This window comes from Pseudochaenichthys georgianus, chromosome 4, assembly GCF_902827115.2.
Source record: "Pseudochaenichthys georgianus chromosome 4, fPseGeo1.2, whole genome shotgun sequence".
NCBI lineage: Eukaryota > Metazoa > Chordata > Actinopteri > Perciformes > Channichthyidae > Pseudochaenichthys > Pseudochaenichthys georgianus.
Genome location: NC_047506.1, coordinates 5,962,276 through 5,980,252, shown reverse-complemented (window position 1 = coordinate 5,980,252; position 17,977 = coordinate 5,962,276). Strand labels below are relative to the sequence as shown.

Here is a 17,977-nt window from a genome sequence, read left to right as displayed (position 1 = left end):
AGGTTAATAATACATAGATATGTTTTTTTAAATAGATTATAGTGGTTTAATTAGTAGAAATGTGTACATTTGTTTGTATTCCCAGAATGATAATTCTGAAACAATCGATCACTAATCACGTTTTCCATCATCCCCTCTGTTATTGTGTGTCTCCTCAACAATCGCAAAGAAATAAAAATGTACTCCATATCAACAGGTCACATAGGGTGTTTAAAAATTGTTTAGTGAGTTTTTAAAGTATCCACCTCTAAAACACCTGGTATTATATAATCAGAATAAGAAATCCTTTTTCAGGCAGTTACAACCGCAAATGGTGCAGATAGATGTGCAGCGATGATATTTAACTTGAACTTCTACACAGCAAGTCTTTAGCAAAGTATAGAGCTCTAAACCCTGCACTTGGAGTTTAATTGATTCATGTTTTGCTCGGTTTTACACTTGCGAGTTAACTAGCTATGTTTTGCAGCAGTCAAAAACACAAAACAGTCTCATTTAATTTGTTTCGGCTAATTAGGACCTCTTCTTTAGACATTACAAAGTCTGATGTGGCCTGAGGCTGTGAACATCTGGTCTGTATCTAAATATGCAGCTAGAATGTTAGACATGGTGCACTTACAATGGTTTGACTTCCGTGAAGCAATTACTCTATGTTTATGGTTTATTGCACTTAAGTCGCTTTGGATAAAATTGTCAGCTAAATGTAATGTAAGATAATGTATTAAGCCATCATATATAGATATAGATATATATAAAAAAGTTAATTTCATTAGTATGTATAAGGACCTCTATGCTGATGTTGCCTGAGGCTTTGAACATCTGGTCTGTAAACCCGGCAGCAGACAGACGGGGTTTCCTGCTCCATCCAGCAGGGGGCGGTGTGCACTAACGGAAGATCCGTCTGCTACTATCTGATCCAAACTCGAGAGACTGATTTTTCTTCAAAGTGGCTGGTCCAGATTTGATACCCTGGATAACTTCCAAGTTTCTCTTAGATTTTGTATTATTTCGGACGATATTTCGTAGTATTTTTGCAAATTTAGCTCCGTTATCTTCCGTGACAGTGGGAACAATAATCCTCGACGTTGACGTGGTCAGTTGGCGTGTCCCGACTTGGAGTGACGGCTGTGCAGTCCTATGATTCCTGCTAAACATTTTTTTATTTGTTGCACTGGCCCCCTTTTTTCTAACAAACTATAACGCTAACTTTAGTTAAAACCAATTACACCTCCGTTGGAAGTTGAAGACAAAGCCGGAGCTCAAGATGTCGGTAGCGGGCTTCAAGAAGCAGTTTTATAAAGCCAGCCAGGTTTGCAAAACTTTTCTTCTAGCTAGCTAACTGTCATGTAGCTAGGTAGCTTTAGTTAGCATTATTAGCTAGCACTTTATAGTTGGCTATTGTTAATAACGCTTTGTTAATGTAGCTGTAACTGTGTGGTGACAGCCCGGAAGCTAACATTATTGGAAACGTTTTGTACCAGTGTTTTAAATGTCAGTGTTATTTTTAGTTGGCACTTTGTGTTCTTTCACAGCTTAAACTTTATGAGCATCTCTCGGACATGTTTTGCATTAACTGAACTAACTATCTTGAGCTAATGCTAAGGGACGTCTTTGTGCTATTAGCTGTGTACAGGTATTTCATATTGTGTTTTTTTTAAAGCTAACGTACCCAGCAGTGCACCAATTCAGATTCAGTAAGTACACATCCTGTGGTAAACATTAGCTCTGTTTGCCAAGGGTGAGTCAGGATCTGAGAATAAAATAACAATACAGTAACAAGTAATGCATTATAAACAGACAACGGTTGTCTTTATAATGGGAGCGATAATTCACTTGTGTGAGTTAATGTATCCTAAACTTAAGGTTTTGGTAATGCTTCTCTGCAGTGAGGACCCAGTTACCTATTGTCCAGCAGTGTTGTGATAATCTTTTGTTAAGTTACCCAGATCAATAATGGGGGCAGTTTTAGAGAGACACATGAAGTGAACAGTTTTCTTTATTATAAGGAAGATAATTTTCTTTTGTGAGTTAGTGTAACCTAAACTTAAGGTTTTGGTAATGCTTCTCTGCAGTGAAGACCAAGTTACCTATTCCAGCTGGTTTAGTCTTTTGTTTAGTGACACAGATCGATAACTAGGCCACATTGAAGAGACATTTAAAATACCTATAGGTTAGAAATGGCACGGCCTGATATGAATATAAACCGTCTTTCAGTGTCTAAACCTTGGTGCGAATGTTTTTAATTTTGCCCAGCTCTCTTAGTCATGGGCGGGGACGGTTCAAAAATATTTGTTTCCAGTCTCTTTTTTCTTCCTACCCCTGCTGATCTAAGCAGGAAAGACTTTTGGTTGCTACCCTAGCTTCCTGTCAGGAACAGACTCCGATCCCTGTTGGGTCAGTTATGAGGAACAATAATATGATTTAGAAGCGGTCGTGTTAGTAGTGTTGTCTGTATGAAACAGATCAGTAAAGGGGTTTGTGGGAGATCAAGTGGATTCATGAAAGTGATCTAAGTATTAATGCAGAGAAGGAGGCTGAAATAGTGTCCTTTCCCTTTATCTCGCTGAAATGCAGCTGATTTTATTGCCAAAACTCCACTAGAGTCAATAATACTGGACATAGCTTGGATTTTCTTCACTGGAGATATGCAGGAAGTTGGCTGTGGAAATGATATCTGTGTCCTGTAGCTTCAAACATCCTTGTTTTTCTGCTTTTCTGTCTCTCTTTTGCTGTTATCTATTTTTCTAAGAATTACTAACACTGAATCTTAGAAACCTGAAATGTCAGTCTCAAAGGGCAGTTAAATCAACAACAACACAATAACTTATAAGTGTGGCGGCTGGAGTGATTTTTACTCCTGAATGGAGACAACTAAGTTAGACAGTTTAGGCTATAGTTGTGCAGTTTATTTAGCTGAAGTCTTCCGGTTCTCAAATGCTTAATGTTATAGCTGGGGAAAAAAAGAAGTTATGCTCACATTGGTAACATCAAACATTAACTAAGGGATAATACCATTACACAATTATCTGTTTCTAATTGTGTAATGGTTGACCCAGAAGCAAAGTGATGCAATGAACCAGTAGACGTGTGGATTTCTCATTTAAAATTGTATTTATTGTTATGTTTACACAAAAAGTACCAGCTCAAAGCTCTTTAGATACACCTCACTGTTGCTGGCCTTGCCTTTAGTTGTGTACTGCACAAAACAGCTGTGCAGAGGTGTCCAATTATACTGTTCAGTTACCAGAACATAATGTAAACCCACCAGACAACCAATTTCAAAGTCCCAAGTAGCCATTATGTAAATAACGATATCTAGTGCTTTATTTTCTATCTTTCTTTTTTGAACTTTTACTATTGCAAGGTAAAAAGTTGAAATACATTGTTCGTGTTAGGAGGAGTGTGTCTGAACAGTTCTAAATGGCCCTTAACCGTTTCTGGCATTTTCATTATATTGAGTCTTAATACACAGTTGAATCTGTAGGTTCCAGATGTGTTGATGAAAGGTAGATGAGAGTGTGGTGCAGAATGCAGACTTCATCTATAGTGTGCATCATGTTATCTGGGATTAATCCCCATGACTGAGAATCGCTCTGCATTATAATCCCCACCGAGGAAACTAAGTATTGCTCTCAAACTAGATAAAGCCATCATACTGTGGTGACATGCTTCTGTGTGAAAGAGGAAATGGTGGTTGTTGTTGTTGTTGTTGTTGTTGTTGGCTTACTGATTTACTAGAAACAAGGAAAGAGTTGCTATTTGAATTTAAGATGCAGGAAGGTGGACAAATATATAAACGTACAAGCGCCAACAGGCATTACTGAGTGAAGTAAGAATAAAGGAACCATTGGTCAGATATGAGTACAGATACACAGAATTTGACAATCACTGATATGCTTAATACCTGATAACAGGAACATCTTTTCCTCTGAAGTGTGTGTTGCTCAGACACTGTGGTTGAACATCTGTAGTTTTATTTCTAGCTTTGAACTCAACCCACCCTCCCTGGTCTGGTTTTGATTTACAGTTTTCTAGACACAATGTTGTTTCTGTAGGATGTTTTCATTTTAGCCTTATTGTTCTGCACTTACATTTTCTAAATTACAAATATTGGCTTTTACAATAGCAATAAAGCACATAATGCTAAACAAATAAAACAAGTATTTTATGTGGAAGAAAAGTATAGCTTAAAATAATGTTTGTCCCTGCCAGCTGATGTTTATCAGCTGATGTGCTTAATGCTATGTAAGTCAACAATATAGATGAACACAAGGCTGCCATTTTATGACTTTCACTTGCGTCTCATCTGGTATACTATCTACACATTTACTGTAAAACACCTTTCTTGGTCTTTCAGTCTTCAAGTGATGTGAAAAAACACCTGAAACTAGGTTTTGTGATGATGTAGTAGCATTTAACAAACTACTACTGGTAGCTGAAATACCTAGTTATTATAATGAAAAGGATACATGTTCTAGACTGATCCCTCTGTGTAGCTATGTGTGTTTATACCAACACTTCCAGTTGAGAACCTTTGTGTGGATGTGTTTGGGCTGCCGTCCTTTGAGCCTGTGGGCATGTCAATATGCACTCACATGAGAACTTGATGTTTTCATTTGCAGAAGATTTATAAGTGGCTAACAAATCACTTTGCCCGCTTCAATTTCCCAATCCAACGTCAGCAAAAATGCATATCTCAAGTTTAGTGACTTATTAAATTAACACTGTAAAACCTGTCATAAATTAAATGTGTTACCGACCCCTAAACGTTTTGTAAGACAGGCTAGGGCGTTGGAGAAGATGAGATGGTAGAAATGTAGGAGTGCACACTGCAATCCTACCCCAGATGTAGGGAGTCAAATGTTAAGTAGACGCAGGGTGTATCTTTACTTGTGACCTGAGCCCCCCCAGGCCCCCGGTCATGTGCTTTCCACACACAGCAGAGACTCAGCTGTGGAGATTCCCCAACAGCCACTGCTGGGGACAGAGTGAACATTATGTATTTCATTTCTTTGTTTCTCAGAACAGGTGAAAGATAAAACACCCTAATGATGTAATCTGTATACTTAAAGCTTTGATGTAAATCTACATTACACACTCTAACTCATAAGCACTTCCCTCAGACCCAGTGCTAATTCCAGTCATCCTAAACAGCAGTTTGTAGGAAATGACTCAAACTGCCTTAGCGCTATCACAGATGACTGCATTTGAAAATGTAGAGAAAAATGTTGTCTTCATCTTTTAACCACAATTGATCAATTGGCAAAAATATAAAGGTGTTGGTTACAAATGTGACACATTACTTAGCCTGTGTTTTATAGGCTAGCTCCTACAACTATGCAGTTGTCTAAAAAGTAATCTGTTAAAGATTCTAAAAGAATCCCTTAATGGTAATATACTGTATTTTGAAGGAAAGTAGTACTCTCACATCAACGACTCTAGAAACATTTACTGAAGTGTTAAAGTTTCAAAATGACTCATCCCTCTTTCAAGGCCTCTTTTGCGGTCTTTAATTGAATGTCCAGACAGTGCTCCCCCTGCGAGTACTGAAGGGGAAACAATTGACCATTAAAAGCCGGGTTGTAACAACCTCCCTCAAAACGTAAATGCACCAGATGGAAACAGATTCATTACACCCTGGTGTGACACATGGCACACACCGGAGTACAAGTATCCTTGTGGTTTGCTTTTGTCTTTGCAGAAAGTCTGCAAGTGACTCTGTAACCAAAGACTGTTGTTGCATGCTTTTTTTAAATTATCTAACTTGTTGTGTTGGGGGTTGTCTTTGTGTGCCAGAGAAACTCAGATATGGACGCATGCAACTCAGGGACACCGCTCTCAAGGTTTTCACTATCTTGAAGTCAAAGCATCTCAAAGCCAGAACAAGTTTCATTCATGTTCCAGTTCCTTGTGAGGGGCTTCTCTGAAGAAGCATGAATCCTGCTCACAATTTTAGGAATTAGCCGACGAGGATGTCAAAATAAAGAAGCACACAAAAGTTTTTCAATTTGTTAGACTTGTGTCTGTGGCCTTCTAACATGCAGAACATCTCTGTTGTGTTTATCAACATGTCAACAGTTTGCTGGGCCAACATTTCTTCATCCTGCAAAATCTAAACAACAGGAATTACACAACACAGCTCTTGTAGTTCATATACTTTTGCTACACTGGTATATGCTTCTAAAATCATATCTTAAAGACACCTGATGAGTTAAGTTAGAGGAAGGTTTTGTACAACACGATGATCACATACATTTAGCGAAAAGTTCCGTTTTAAATGTTCTACACAAAGCAGGCGTGTGAATGTGTTTTAATTAGAAAGGAACTTCTCAACTAGAAAGCATTAATTCACGAGTGATGTGTCTTTTCTCCCCCTTCCTCCTGTCTTTCCCTCTCTTTCTGTTTCCCTCCAGCTGGTAAGTGAGAAAGTCGGAGGTGCAGAAGGAACCAAACTAGATGATGACTTCAGAGACTTGGAACGGGTAAGAGAGGCATCTTTGTATGGTTAGGTTTACACGCAGTAAACAAGCAAAGTGCTGTGCCTGTGGGACTTTGCTCTTGATGTTTAAACCTCGTTCAAAACAATACATTGTCTTCTGGTGGTTGAAAACACGTTGCTAAATCTCCTTCAAACGGTTGATGACACCAGAAACAACAGTTTGTTTTCAAGCAACATTTTACAACTTTTACAAGGTGAATATTTGCTGATTTATTTAGTCTTCTGGTTTGATCGTTTTTTGACTGTCTTTGGGTTTGGACTGCTGAGTAGACAAAACAGTTCTGAAGACATAACATTAGGCTCCTGTGAATTTAAATGTTATAGACCACATTTGTTATTGTTTAATCCAGAAAATAACTGCCGGCTTAACTGGTAATGCACATCTTTACGGTTTGCAGTCTTGGATAACATTTTTGATTTAGTTTATCATCCAAAACAGGAATACATCTAATATAAAAGATATTAAGAGTGCTAAGCCTCCGGCTCTCAGGCTTCAGACAGCAAGTTGTTATGTTATGTCCATAATATACTTAACTTGTACGGTATCGAAATTTGATGAGAATGAAAATGACTCATTTTTGAATACTTTAAACTTCCTGTCTGATCCAATGAGCATTCAGTGGTGCCTGTCTCTACTTAGGTGTAGCTGTGTGGTTACAGTAGCTCTGCTGTACACGTGTGATGTATGTGTGTTTGCTGTGTTTCGTAGAAAGTAGATGTGACCAGTAAAGCAGTAGTGGAGGTAATCTCCAAAACGTCAGAGTACCTTCAGCCCAACCCAGGTGAGAAGAAACCCGGTGTCCATTCCATTATTTAGACTGTTTGTGTTTTCTGTTTGAGAGGGAGACAACGAGATATGGAAAGAAAATTAAGACTGTGGACTGTCACTCGTAATGTTTGAAGCGATGCTTTGTCCCTTTTTTGACCCGCTGACCCCCTTTTTCTAGGTAGTTAGTACGACCCACGCATCATTATTGCCATCATTCCACACTACAAAATGATTTGAAAGCGCGTGCTGGGATTTTTTGTCTGTGCCACTCTGTTAGAACCATGCAATAATCACGCGCCCCATGCATGTACATTTGACGTGCAAAAACCATCTGACAAACAGCCTGTGTTGACCGGTAGCGGGTCGATCAGTGCGTCTCAAGTTTAAACTATGTGATGATATTTATTCAACATCCCTTCCGCAGCATCACGGGCCAAACTGTCCATGTTGAACACCATGTCGAAGATCCGCGGCCAGGTGAAGAACCCGGGCTACCCCCAGGCCGAGGGGCTGCTCGGGGAATGTATGGGCAAGTATGGACGGGATCTCGGAGAGGACACTAACTTTGGTAAGGTGTGTGTGTGTGTGTGTGTGTGTGTGTGTGTGTGTGTGTGTGTGTGTGTGTGTGTGTGTGTGTGTGTGTGTGTGTGTGTGTGTGTGTGTGTGTGTGTGTGTGTGTGTGTGTGTGTGTGTGTGTGTGTGTGTGTGTGTGTGTGTGTGTGTGTGTGTGTGTGTGTGTGTGTGTGTGTGTGTGTGTGTGTGTGTGTGTGTGTGTGTGTGTGTGTGTGTGTGTGTGTGTGTGTGTGTGTGTGTGTGTGTGTGTGTGTGTGTGTGTGTGTGTGTGTGTGTGTGTGTGTGTGTGTGTGTGTGTGTGTGTGTGTGTGTGTGTGTGTGTGTGTGTGTGTGTGTGTGTGTGTGTGTGTGTGACCGACCGATAGATTGCACACTCACGGATAACAGTGCTTCAAAATGCTTTTTGACTCTTTTAAGTATTGTGTGTGTGGTTTTGTTGGATGCTATCTGTAACTTTATGTGTGGTCTGATGGTGATTTGATTCTGTGGAAGTGGAATATGAATGTAGTATGTCACTGAGCTAGTCATCTCTGTGTGTGGCTCAGGCGGAGCACTAGTGGATGTTGGAGAGTCCATGAAGAGAATGGCAGAAGTTAAAGACTCCCTAGATATCGATGTCAAACAGAACTTCATTGACCCGTTGCAAGGGCTCTGCGACAAAGACCTCAGAGAGATACAGGTATAATAACAGCATACATTCTTCATATTGTCAGATTGAATTTAATGGCAAGATAGTGATGACTTTTGTGCCTCCTCCTCTTACCATGTCAGCATCACCTGAAGAAGCTGGAAGGACGCCGCTTGGACTACGATTACAAGAAAAAACGTCAGGGCAAGATTCCAGACGAGGAGTTGCGGCAGGCCTTAGAGAAGTTTCACGAGTCAAAGGAAGTGGCTGAGACGAGCATGTACAACCTGCTGGAGACTGACGTGAGGACTGATTTAATACCGTTTAGGTTGTTGTGTTAGTCTTTCCTGAGTCATTATTTTAAACTTGATTCTTCCTCTATGCAATCCATCGTTAAATAATAATAATAATAATACGTTTATTTATTACATGGCTTAGTTGAATACTCGATTCTGATTGGTCAATTCAGAACACGTGACACGTTGTTAATACCGAACAGACAGACCGCTGTCAAGGACTTATTGACCGTTGTTAAGGACGCTCACATCTTCAGAAAGAAGTCCGGTCGATTGAACTGTATACAGTTGGGCCGAACTGCATGCAGTTTGCTTTTGGAACTGGGACAAGAAAAACTGCGGAGAAGTAACGGGCAGAAACCCTCCTTTTTACGCAGCGGTCCAGACATAGACATCAAACGGCGACACATATTCACTTGCCAGTTACTTTGTCATTAGGGCAGGGATATCTAGATACTTTCCAATGTTTGACATCATGAATTGTGCTACTTTTAAAGCAAGGAGCGATGTTTTCAAATCTGTAATCAAAAAGCTCCTCAAAAACGCTATCGAAGCCTGCCGTTGCTACGTTAGTTCAAACAGTAACAACGGACTATTTTTCTTCGCGGATGCATGTCAATTTAAATCAATACATACAACTATTTTTTAAATCAATAAAATCATTTTCTAAATCCATAAAAGCATTTCAATTAATATTGGGAGTCATAACGTTACTTTGTTGAGAATGTGGCCATGTAATAAGCGGGATAATGTGCAGCGACTTGGTCATTATGGGGAAAAGAACACCTTCATGCCGATCTAGATCCCTCCGCTTCGCGTCGGGCTCCTGATCAGCCTGTCGGTGTTCTTTTCCCCATAATGACCGCGTCGCAGCACATTATCCCTTACCTAACATGTATTATTACACACTATTAACATGTATTATTACACACTATTAACATGTATTATTACACACTATTAACATGTATTATTACACACTAACATGTATTATTACACACTATTAACATGTATTATTACACACTTTAACATGTATTATTACACACTATGTATTATTACACACTAACATGTATTATTACACAATATAAACATGTATTATTACACACTATTAACATGTATTATTACACACTAACATGTATTATTACACACTATTAACATGTATTATTACACACTATAAACATGTATTATTACACACTATAAACATGTATTATTACACACTATAAACATGTATTATTACACACTATTAACATGTATTATTACACACTATTAACATGTATTATTACACACTATTAACATGTATTATTACACACCAACATGTATTATTACACACTAACATGTATTATTACACACTAACATGTATTATTACACAATATAAACATGTATTATTACACACTAACATGTATTATTACACAATATAAACATGTATTACTACACACTATTAACATGTATTACTACACACTATTAACATGTATTATTACACACTATGTATTATTACACACTATGTATTATTACACACTAACATGTATTATTACACACTATTAACATGTATTATTACACACTAACATGTATTATTACACACTATTAACATGTATTATTACACACTAACATGTATTATTACACACTATTAACATGTATTATTACACACTATGTATTACTACACACTATTAACATGTATTATTACACACTATTAACATGTATTATTACACACTATGTATTATTACACACTAACATGTATTATTACACACTTTAACATGTATTATTACACACTTTAACATGTATTATTACACACTATTAACATGTATTATTACACACTAACATGTATTATTACACACTTTAACATGTATTATTACACACTATTAACATGTATTATTACACACTTTAACATGTATTATTACACACTATGTATTATTACACATTATTACATGGCTTAGTTGAATACTCGATTCTGATTGGTCAATTCAGAATACGTGACACGTTGTTAATACCGAACAGACAGACCGCTGTCAAGGACTTATTGACCGTTGTTAAGGACGCTCACATCTTCAGAAAGAAGTCCGGTCGATTGAACTGTATACAGTTGGGCCGAACTGCATGCAGTTTGCTTTTGGAACTGGGACAAGAAAAACTGCGGAGAAGTAACGGGCAGAAACCCTCCTTTTTACGCAGCGGTCCAGACATAGACATCAAACGGCGACACATATTCACTTGCCAGTTACTTTGTCATTAGGGCAGGGATATCTAGATACTTTCCAAGGTTTGACATCATGAATTGTGCTACTTTTAAAGCAAGGAGCGATGTTTTCAAATCTGTAATCAAAAAGCTCCTCAAAAACGCTATCGAAGCAGTTCCTGCCGTTGCTACGTTAGTTCAAACAGTAACAACGGACTATTTTTCTTCGCGGATGCATGTCAATTTAAATCAATACATACAACTATTTTTTAAATCAATAAAATCATTTTCTAAATCCATAAAAGCATTTCAATTAATATTGGGAGTCATAACGTTACTTTGTTGAGAATGTGGCCATGTAATAAGCGGGATAATGTGCAGCGACTTGGTCATTATGGGGAAAAGAACACCTTCATGCCGATCTAGATCCCTCCGCTTCGCGTCGGGCTCCTGATCAGCCTGTCGGTGTTCTTTTCCCCATAATGACCGCGTCGCAGCACATTATCCCTTACTTATTATACCACCTTTCACGGAAATAGATTTCACAAAAAAAAAATCATAATCTCGATTATTAAAAACAATTATCCATTTACTTTGAAAACATCCATTTATTGAAGAAAAAAAATGTTAAAGGTGGGGTCGGTCATTTTGGAGAAACCAGCTCGAGTGCGCTATCATTTGAAAACACACAGCCGGAAGAAATCTGCGAGATAAGTTAGTGCACAGATGGAAGGCTGACAGGAAGGTCGGCCATCCAGTTATTTTAGCCGGGCCGGTGAAAATGATTGGTCGTGCTTTTTACAGCACTACGGCTTCCACAGATGACATTTTTTATGGATTTTTTGTCAAAGCACTTCAGATATTCATTGCTATCGGGATGTTAAGAGCATTCCATGGAATATAACAAAAAGTGTATCTCAAGCCGGTTTCTCAAACTTACCTACCCCACCTTTAACTGTATGTTTTGAACAGTTGATTACCCTGAACTTTAAGTATAATTCAACTGAAAAACCAATACAAAAATTAATAAAACATAAATAAATAAAAATAAATAATCGTTTTATTTCGATTATGTTGTTTTCATAATCGTTGCAAGCTAAAATCGTAATTGCGATTAAAATACGATTTAATTGAGCAGCCCTAGCGTGAATGATACTTTTAAGAAAATATTCTGAAATCCAGATTTACTAACTGGCGAGATATGGATGAATGTTCCTTAAAGTTGAACATGAGTTAAGATTGATCACATTGAAGTGCTGTACACTGCAGCCTTCGTGAAATGTGCTGTTTATCAAAAGATACAGAAGAAAATTCACTGGAATGACAAAAACAGTAACCTAAGCAGAGTGTCTCTGATTATCGTGTGTGTGTGTGTGTGTGTGTGTGTGTGTGTGTGTGTGTGTGTGTGTGTGTGTGTGTGTGTGTGTGTGTGTGTGTGTGTGTGTGTGTGTGTGTGTGTGTGTGTGTGTGTGTGTGTGTGTGTGTGTGTGTGTGTGTGTGTGTGTGTGTGTGTGGTGTGTGTGTGTGTGTGTGTGTGTGTGTGTGTGTGTGTGTGTGTGTGTGTGTGTGTGTGTGTGTGTGTGTGTGTGTGTGTGTGTGCAGATAGAGCAGGTGAGCCAGCTCTCCTCCCTGGTGGAGTCCCAGCTGCAGTACCACAGGCAGGCCGTGCAGGTGCTGGAGGAGCTTTCTGACAAACTCAGAGACAGGTGCAGTAAAGACACAAAGACCAGCACAATATGAAATACATCCGAGTGTGCAGCCTTGGAGCTTTTCAAGTCATGGTATCTGGGAACATAGCTTTGTATTTATTTTGACGCTTTTCAAATGTAAAATCAACGTATCTTCTTGATTAGGATGAGTGATGCTCAGTCTCGCCCAAGACGTGAATACACACCTAAACCCAAACCCATCTATGATTTCGGAGAAGACAACCAATCAAATGGCGGATTCTCCACTTCAGTGGCCCCCCCACCTTCCCGCAATTCAGGTAAGAAACTGCGGATGGGCTCTTTGTTTTTGTGAGGCCCAAAACAAAGATAATGTTTTTACTATGAAAACTTTGAGAGCAGATCATGACAAAACAAAGATCAAAATAAGCTCTCTTTCTTGGCGATGATTTTCTCCTTGAAATGAGTCGGAGCCACACAAAAAGGCAGAACAGCATGTGTGGAAAAAGAGCCGATTACCAGAGTTCCAATGGCAATAAAACCTCCAGCTGTTTCTCCACAAACACAAGATGGACTCGGCCAAAGCAGCGTGCCTGCGACGAACACACTCCTACGAATTCTAACAGAAGCTTCACTGGAATAAAACTCAGCATTGCTCGAGACCTCCAACCAATCGGTGCCACTGAGCGCAAATATGTTAATCACATTTCTCCTGTTGTGTTATTGAGTCAAGGCTGAATTCTTTACTCTCAATCAAATGCATTTTTCATGAGAAAATGTACGAAAATTGACGTCTGTTGGGGGTGAGTGTGTGAGTGTGTGAGCGTGTGTCCTGCCTTGTCCCCTGTCATATGGCCTTTCTCCAACTGACCTTGTTCCTCTTTCCTGTGATATCATCAGAGCCTTCTTTTCACTCGGCCGCATTGTCCTTTCGGAAGCTCAGACTGTGTGAGTCACAATATGTGGGACGACGGTTTTTTTTCACAATTCTTGTGAAACGGTCCAGTGTGTTTGTACAGCTTCTGGTGTGAAATGTAGGAAGTAGGATACAAGTTGCTTCTCACAGGTTCAACACATCATTGGTGGTTTGTGGTGCACGTTTACTTTCACTGCATGAAAGAGGTTTTGTATGCTTTTCACATCTTGTTCTTCAGATACTGCAGCCTGACTTACTAAAAGCATTTACACATTCCACTGACTCCGTCCAAAATTAATTTAAACATGCAGCCCTTTAACAAATCCTAAGAACAGTCAGGATCTAGTTCATTCAAAAAATTCCAAACTACCCTTTTCTTCCCCTATTTTCTGGCTCAAGATAATATGTAAACTGTTGTGTTTATATTCAGAGCAAATACATTCCCCCTCACAATCACTCATGTATGTCATGTTTGCTTATAGCTAATAAGCAGCTAGTCTGTTTATCAGACTGCTTAAATAGACAACTCTGCAGTTATTGGGCTTCTTACATGACCTACGTTTAGAGAAATGTTTGGAATGATCTCAAGTTGCTTCGGAGTTGGTTCTCTTCACTCTCGTATTTACATTTGTTTTCCCTGCAAACTGATACAGTATGGGGTGAACACAGAGAAAGAGCTTTCCCCGCCTCTAGCCGGCACTGCAGTCTGGGGTGAACTGGACACAATGAGAAAATTGTTTGGAGACAAAAAAGGCTGTGTGTGTCTGTGACTCTTCTGGTGAGGTCGCAGTGAAAGGGATAGATTGAGGAAACGACAGGCAGTCAAATACAGAAACGTGGAGGCTGTGGCTCAGTGGTTAGTGTGCTGGACTTCGAATTAGGAGGTAGCAAGTTTGAGTCCCACTGCAGTCAGCAAGTCGTTGTGTCCCTGAGACACTTCACCCCAAATGGCTCCTGTGGGGAGTGTCCACAGTACTGAGTTTGTAAGTCGCTTTGGATAAAAGCGTCTAACAAGTGACATGTAATGTGGAGTCAGAGGAAGTTTTAACTTTGTGCATTGCTTTGTGTTGAAGTTGTTCTGAATGCACTAAAACCTATATAACACACCCAGTAAGCAGTATATGGCCCCTTTAACGTGAGCAATGTGACAACCTTTTTCCTGAAAACGTTCTGCTGCGGCTTAGAGCTGGCAATATTAGGAAAATCTAATATTATATATTTGACTAAATAATTTGATATTCTGTATTTTTAGGAGTTTTTCTCATTTGACCCTCATTTTGTAATTTCTCCACCTGGTTTCCTCAGCCCCCGAGCAGCCGAGCTGTAAGGCGCTGTACGACTTTGATCCAGAGAACGAGGGAGAGCTGGGCTTCCGAGAGGGCGATATCATCACCCTGACCAATCAGATCGACGAGAACTGGTACGAGGGTATGCTGAACAACCTGTCGGGGTTCTTCCCTCTCAACTACGTCGATGTCCTCGTCCCGTTGCCACACTAATGTAAAACGAGATAAGGAGGAGACTGATGAAGAGGAGGAGGGCAGAGGAAGGAAAGCGAATCCAAGGGACGGTCCGCAGAATATTCATTTTCACCTTCAGCTCCAACGTCGCCATCACAGATGAGCACTTTTTTGTCATCTGGAGTCCTGGAGAGTCACAATTCAAAGCCCAGACCAGGATTCAAACCTGTGCCACACAAAGGTAAACGGGTCTGAGATGGACACAAAATGTCATCACGCATTTCCTGGCAGTCAGAAACATTTCCTGAGGACTAACTGATGACGCATTTCTAAGAATTATTTGTCTTTTTACCACAAATTAGTGATATCATAAAGATGACTGTATAAAATCAGGTGATGACGACGAGGTGATGCATTCACAGCATCCTTTTGTTACGTGCCTGCAGTCTCAGGTTAGTAACCAACCCAACAGGCCGTTTTCAGACAGTACATACCAGTTGTTTGTTGACTGAATGTTATCCTCATTTCAATAATGAAACATGTATTTTTGTCCCTTCTGGCCTGGAGTTCATGTCTTGATGCCACCTGCTGGTGAGATGAAGTATTGCTTTTACCTAAACTAAAATGGAACCACACACAGCTAGATGTTGTGTTTATCTAGCACACACATTGAATTTGTTTATGAGAAACAAGAAGAAATTGGTCTCACATTTGTGATTTGACAACTATCAGGATTGGGCCTATTTGTTAAGCCCTTTTTAAAGATCAAAGTCAAAGCTATTTCCTGATAATAGCTTCAGAGGACAAGAGGCCTGAAAGAGTGGTGTCCTTATTTTATTTCAGTGTTTTGTTTCTGTAGTATCAACTTACTACAACAGTTTTAAAAGTAGACCTGCTTACTGAATATGTGCGAACATGTTGTAATTGCACCTTGGTCCTAAAATGAGATTGACATGTGTGTGACAGACTTACTCCAGCATTACACACCGACCCAAAGTTTAAATGCAGACGTTGCACCTTTTTGTCACTCGAGGCAGGCGTGTGTTCGTCGTCTAGAGATGCAGAATGATTATTTGTTTCGTGGTTGTCTGCTAGTCTGTTCGATAGAAGAGACAGAGCCAAAAAGTCTTTATAAAATGCAATAGAAACATATCGTGCCCGTTTGCTAAAAAGTATTCTGTACGATAGCCATATATTCTTTTAGTTTTGGACCCGTTTGTCTCAGCATGTTCAGTCTTTTTTTTTCTTATATTGGTCTGTTGATCCGTTTTATGCGCCTGAATATCGATGACGCTGCTGGTCAGCCTCTCATATTCATCACTTAGTGTCCCACTATTTCCTGTCTTTGTCTTTGATAATGTGAAACTCACCTGTGCTTCGTTGCTTACTCTGACCGTGTGATCCTGTGATGGACAATGGCTCAAATTAGATGTATTTGTCAGTACGTTGGGCTGATGTACAGAAGACGTTTCTGTTTAGTTAATCTATGGAGACGAGGCTGGTTTCTTGCTCTGGATTTAACCACACCTGCAGAATCTAATCCCACACACACTGTACATTATGAGGGAACGACCTGGAGTGAAAGGGAAAACATCAAGGGAAAAATTATCGTCAATTTTGACTATATTTGGAGAACGTTTGTTGAATGAATCGAAATGCGTGTCGTTGGTCAAGCTGAGAATGAAAAAGAAGTTTAAATTGTGAATGACAAATGAGTGCTCCTCACTGTTTGTGTCCCTTCTTCTAATCTGTTTGTCCATCACTCCGCGCAGGCAAACACTTCCCCCACTCCTCGGTTTGGTCCTTGTCTAATATGTTTACATCTGTGTTCTTACTACATTTCAATGCTTGTATCAAGTTCAGGGTAAAGGACTACGAGGTGCTGTCTGGGTCTCACTGTTATCACAAAGTCCTTGATAGCTTTGTTTTCGTGCCTTTTGGAAAAGAAAGGAGGGGAAAGTACCACAACTAACCCAGCAACCAAAACCTAACCTAGCTCCTAAAGAACAAGGTCAAGATTTCTTTTTCTACTTTTTATTTCTAGCCGTTGGCACTTTCCTGTGTAAAGATGAAATGCATGTGTGCTCATTTCTGCACATTTGTAACACTACAGGCCGTTTCCTGGACACGTGTTGTTTGGACTAATGTGAGGTCTATCAGCGGAAACTGCTTCTTTTTTATAGATTTGAATCCATGTTTGGATAAAATGTCCCTCTGATTCTTTTTTTTAAGGGCTATGCATTTGTTTAAACAGTCTTAAATGCTCGTTTGAACAGCGTTAAATCATTCTGGCTCTCTATAGTATTATTTTTTATATACAAGCCCTTAAAAACATTTAAATTAATCTTTGCATGTAGTCCTGTATTACAGCTTGTAAATGTATGTCTTTAGATTTAAAGGTGGGGTAGGTAATTTTGGAGAAACCAGCTCGAGTGCGCTAGAATTTGAAAATACACAGCCGGAAGAAATCTGCCACTTCCTTACAGAGCCCCTCCTCCAACACACACGAACACGCACATGACCAATGAGGGCACGAGATAAGTTTGTGCACAGATGGAAGGCTGACAGGCAGGTAGGCCATCCAGTTACTTTAGCCGGGCCGGCTAAAATTATTGGTCGTGCTTTTTACAGCGCTACGGCTTCCACAGATGACATTTTTTGGTCAAAGCACTTGAGATATTCATTGCTATCGGGATGTTAAGAGCATTCCATGGAATATAACAAACAAGTGTTTCTCGAGCCGGTTTCTCAAACGTACCTACCCCACCTTTAAGTTGCCTTTTCCCTGTCGGTATGAGTACAGAATTTAACAGCAATATTGTCTTTTATTATCAAAGTATTTGTACGTGCTCCTTTCTTGTCCTGCCCCAACCCTTCTTACAATAAAGAAAAAATAAAAATGTATTTATTGTTGCATATCAATCGGGAAGTTTTGACACCATTATGGCTGGCTGTGAATTAGTATTGTATACATATATTCACTAGGAGGTTTGAAATAATTTACT

The 17,977-nt window shown here is 39.5% G+C and overlaps 1 protein-coding gene across 2 annotated transcripts; it reads left to right on the top strand.

Annotated features, from left to right (window-relative positions):
- Window positions 1-913: 913 nt before the first annotated feature.
- On the top strand, window positions 914-17,876 carry sh3gl1b (SH3-domain GRB2-like 1b). 2 transcript variants are annotated; one of them, XM_034080814.2, is made up of 10 exons: window positions 914-1,306; window positions 6,411-6,479; window positions 7,206-7,278; window positions 7,690-7,833; window positions 8,384-8,517; window positions 8,610-8,768; window positions 12,532-12,635; window positions 12,783-12,916; window positions 13,497-13,544; window positions 14,818-17,876. In XM_034080814.2, the coding sequence occupies exons 1-10, from the start codon at window positions 1,262-1,264 to the stop codon at window positions 15,009-15,011; spliced, it is 1,104 nt and encodes a 367-aa protein (XP_033936705.1). In that variant the 5' UTR covers window positions 914-1,261; the 3' UTR covers window positions 15,012-17,876. The 2 variants fall into 2 exon arrangements, with proteins under 2 accessions (XP_033936705.1, XP_033936706.1); XM_034080815.2 differs by lacking the exon at window positions 13,497-13,544.
- Window positions 17,877-17,977: the final 101 nt, after the last annotated feature.

Coding starts and splice junctions, on each gene's coding strand:
- sh3gl1b (XM_034080814.2), top strand. CDS start 1,262: ATGTCGGTAGCGGGCTTCAAGAAGCAGTTTTATAAAGCCAGCCAG. Junction 7,834..8,383: donor CGGAGAGGACACTAACTTTG/GTAAGGTGTGTG, acceptor TGTGTGGCTCAG/GCGGAGCACTAGTGGATGTT. Junction 12,636..12,782: donor TCTGACAAACTCAGAGACAG/GTGCAGTAAAGA, acceptor CTTCTTGATTAG/GATGAGTGATGCTCAGTCTC.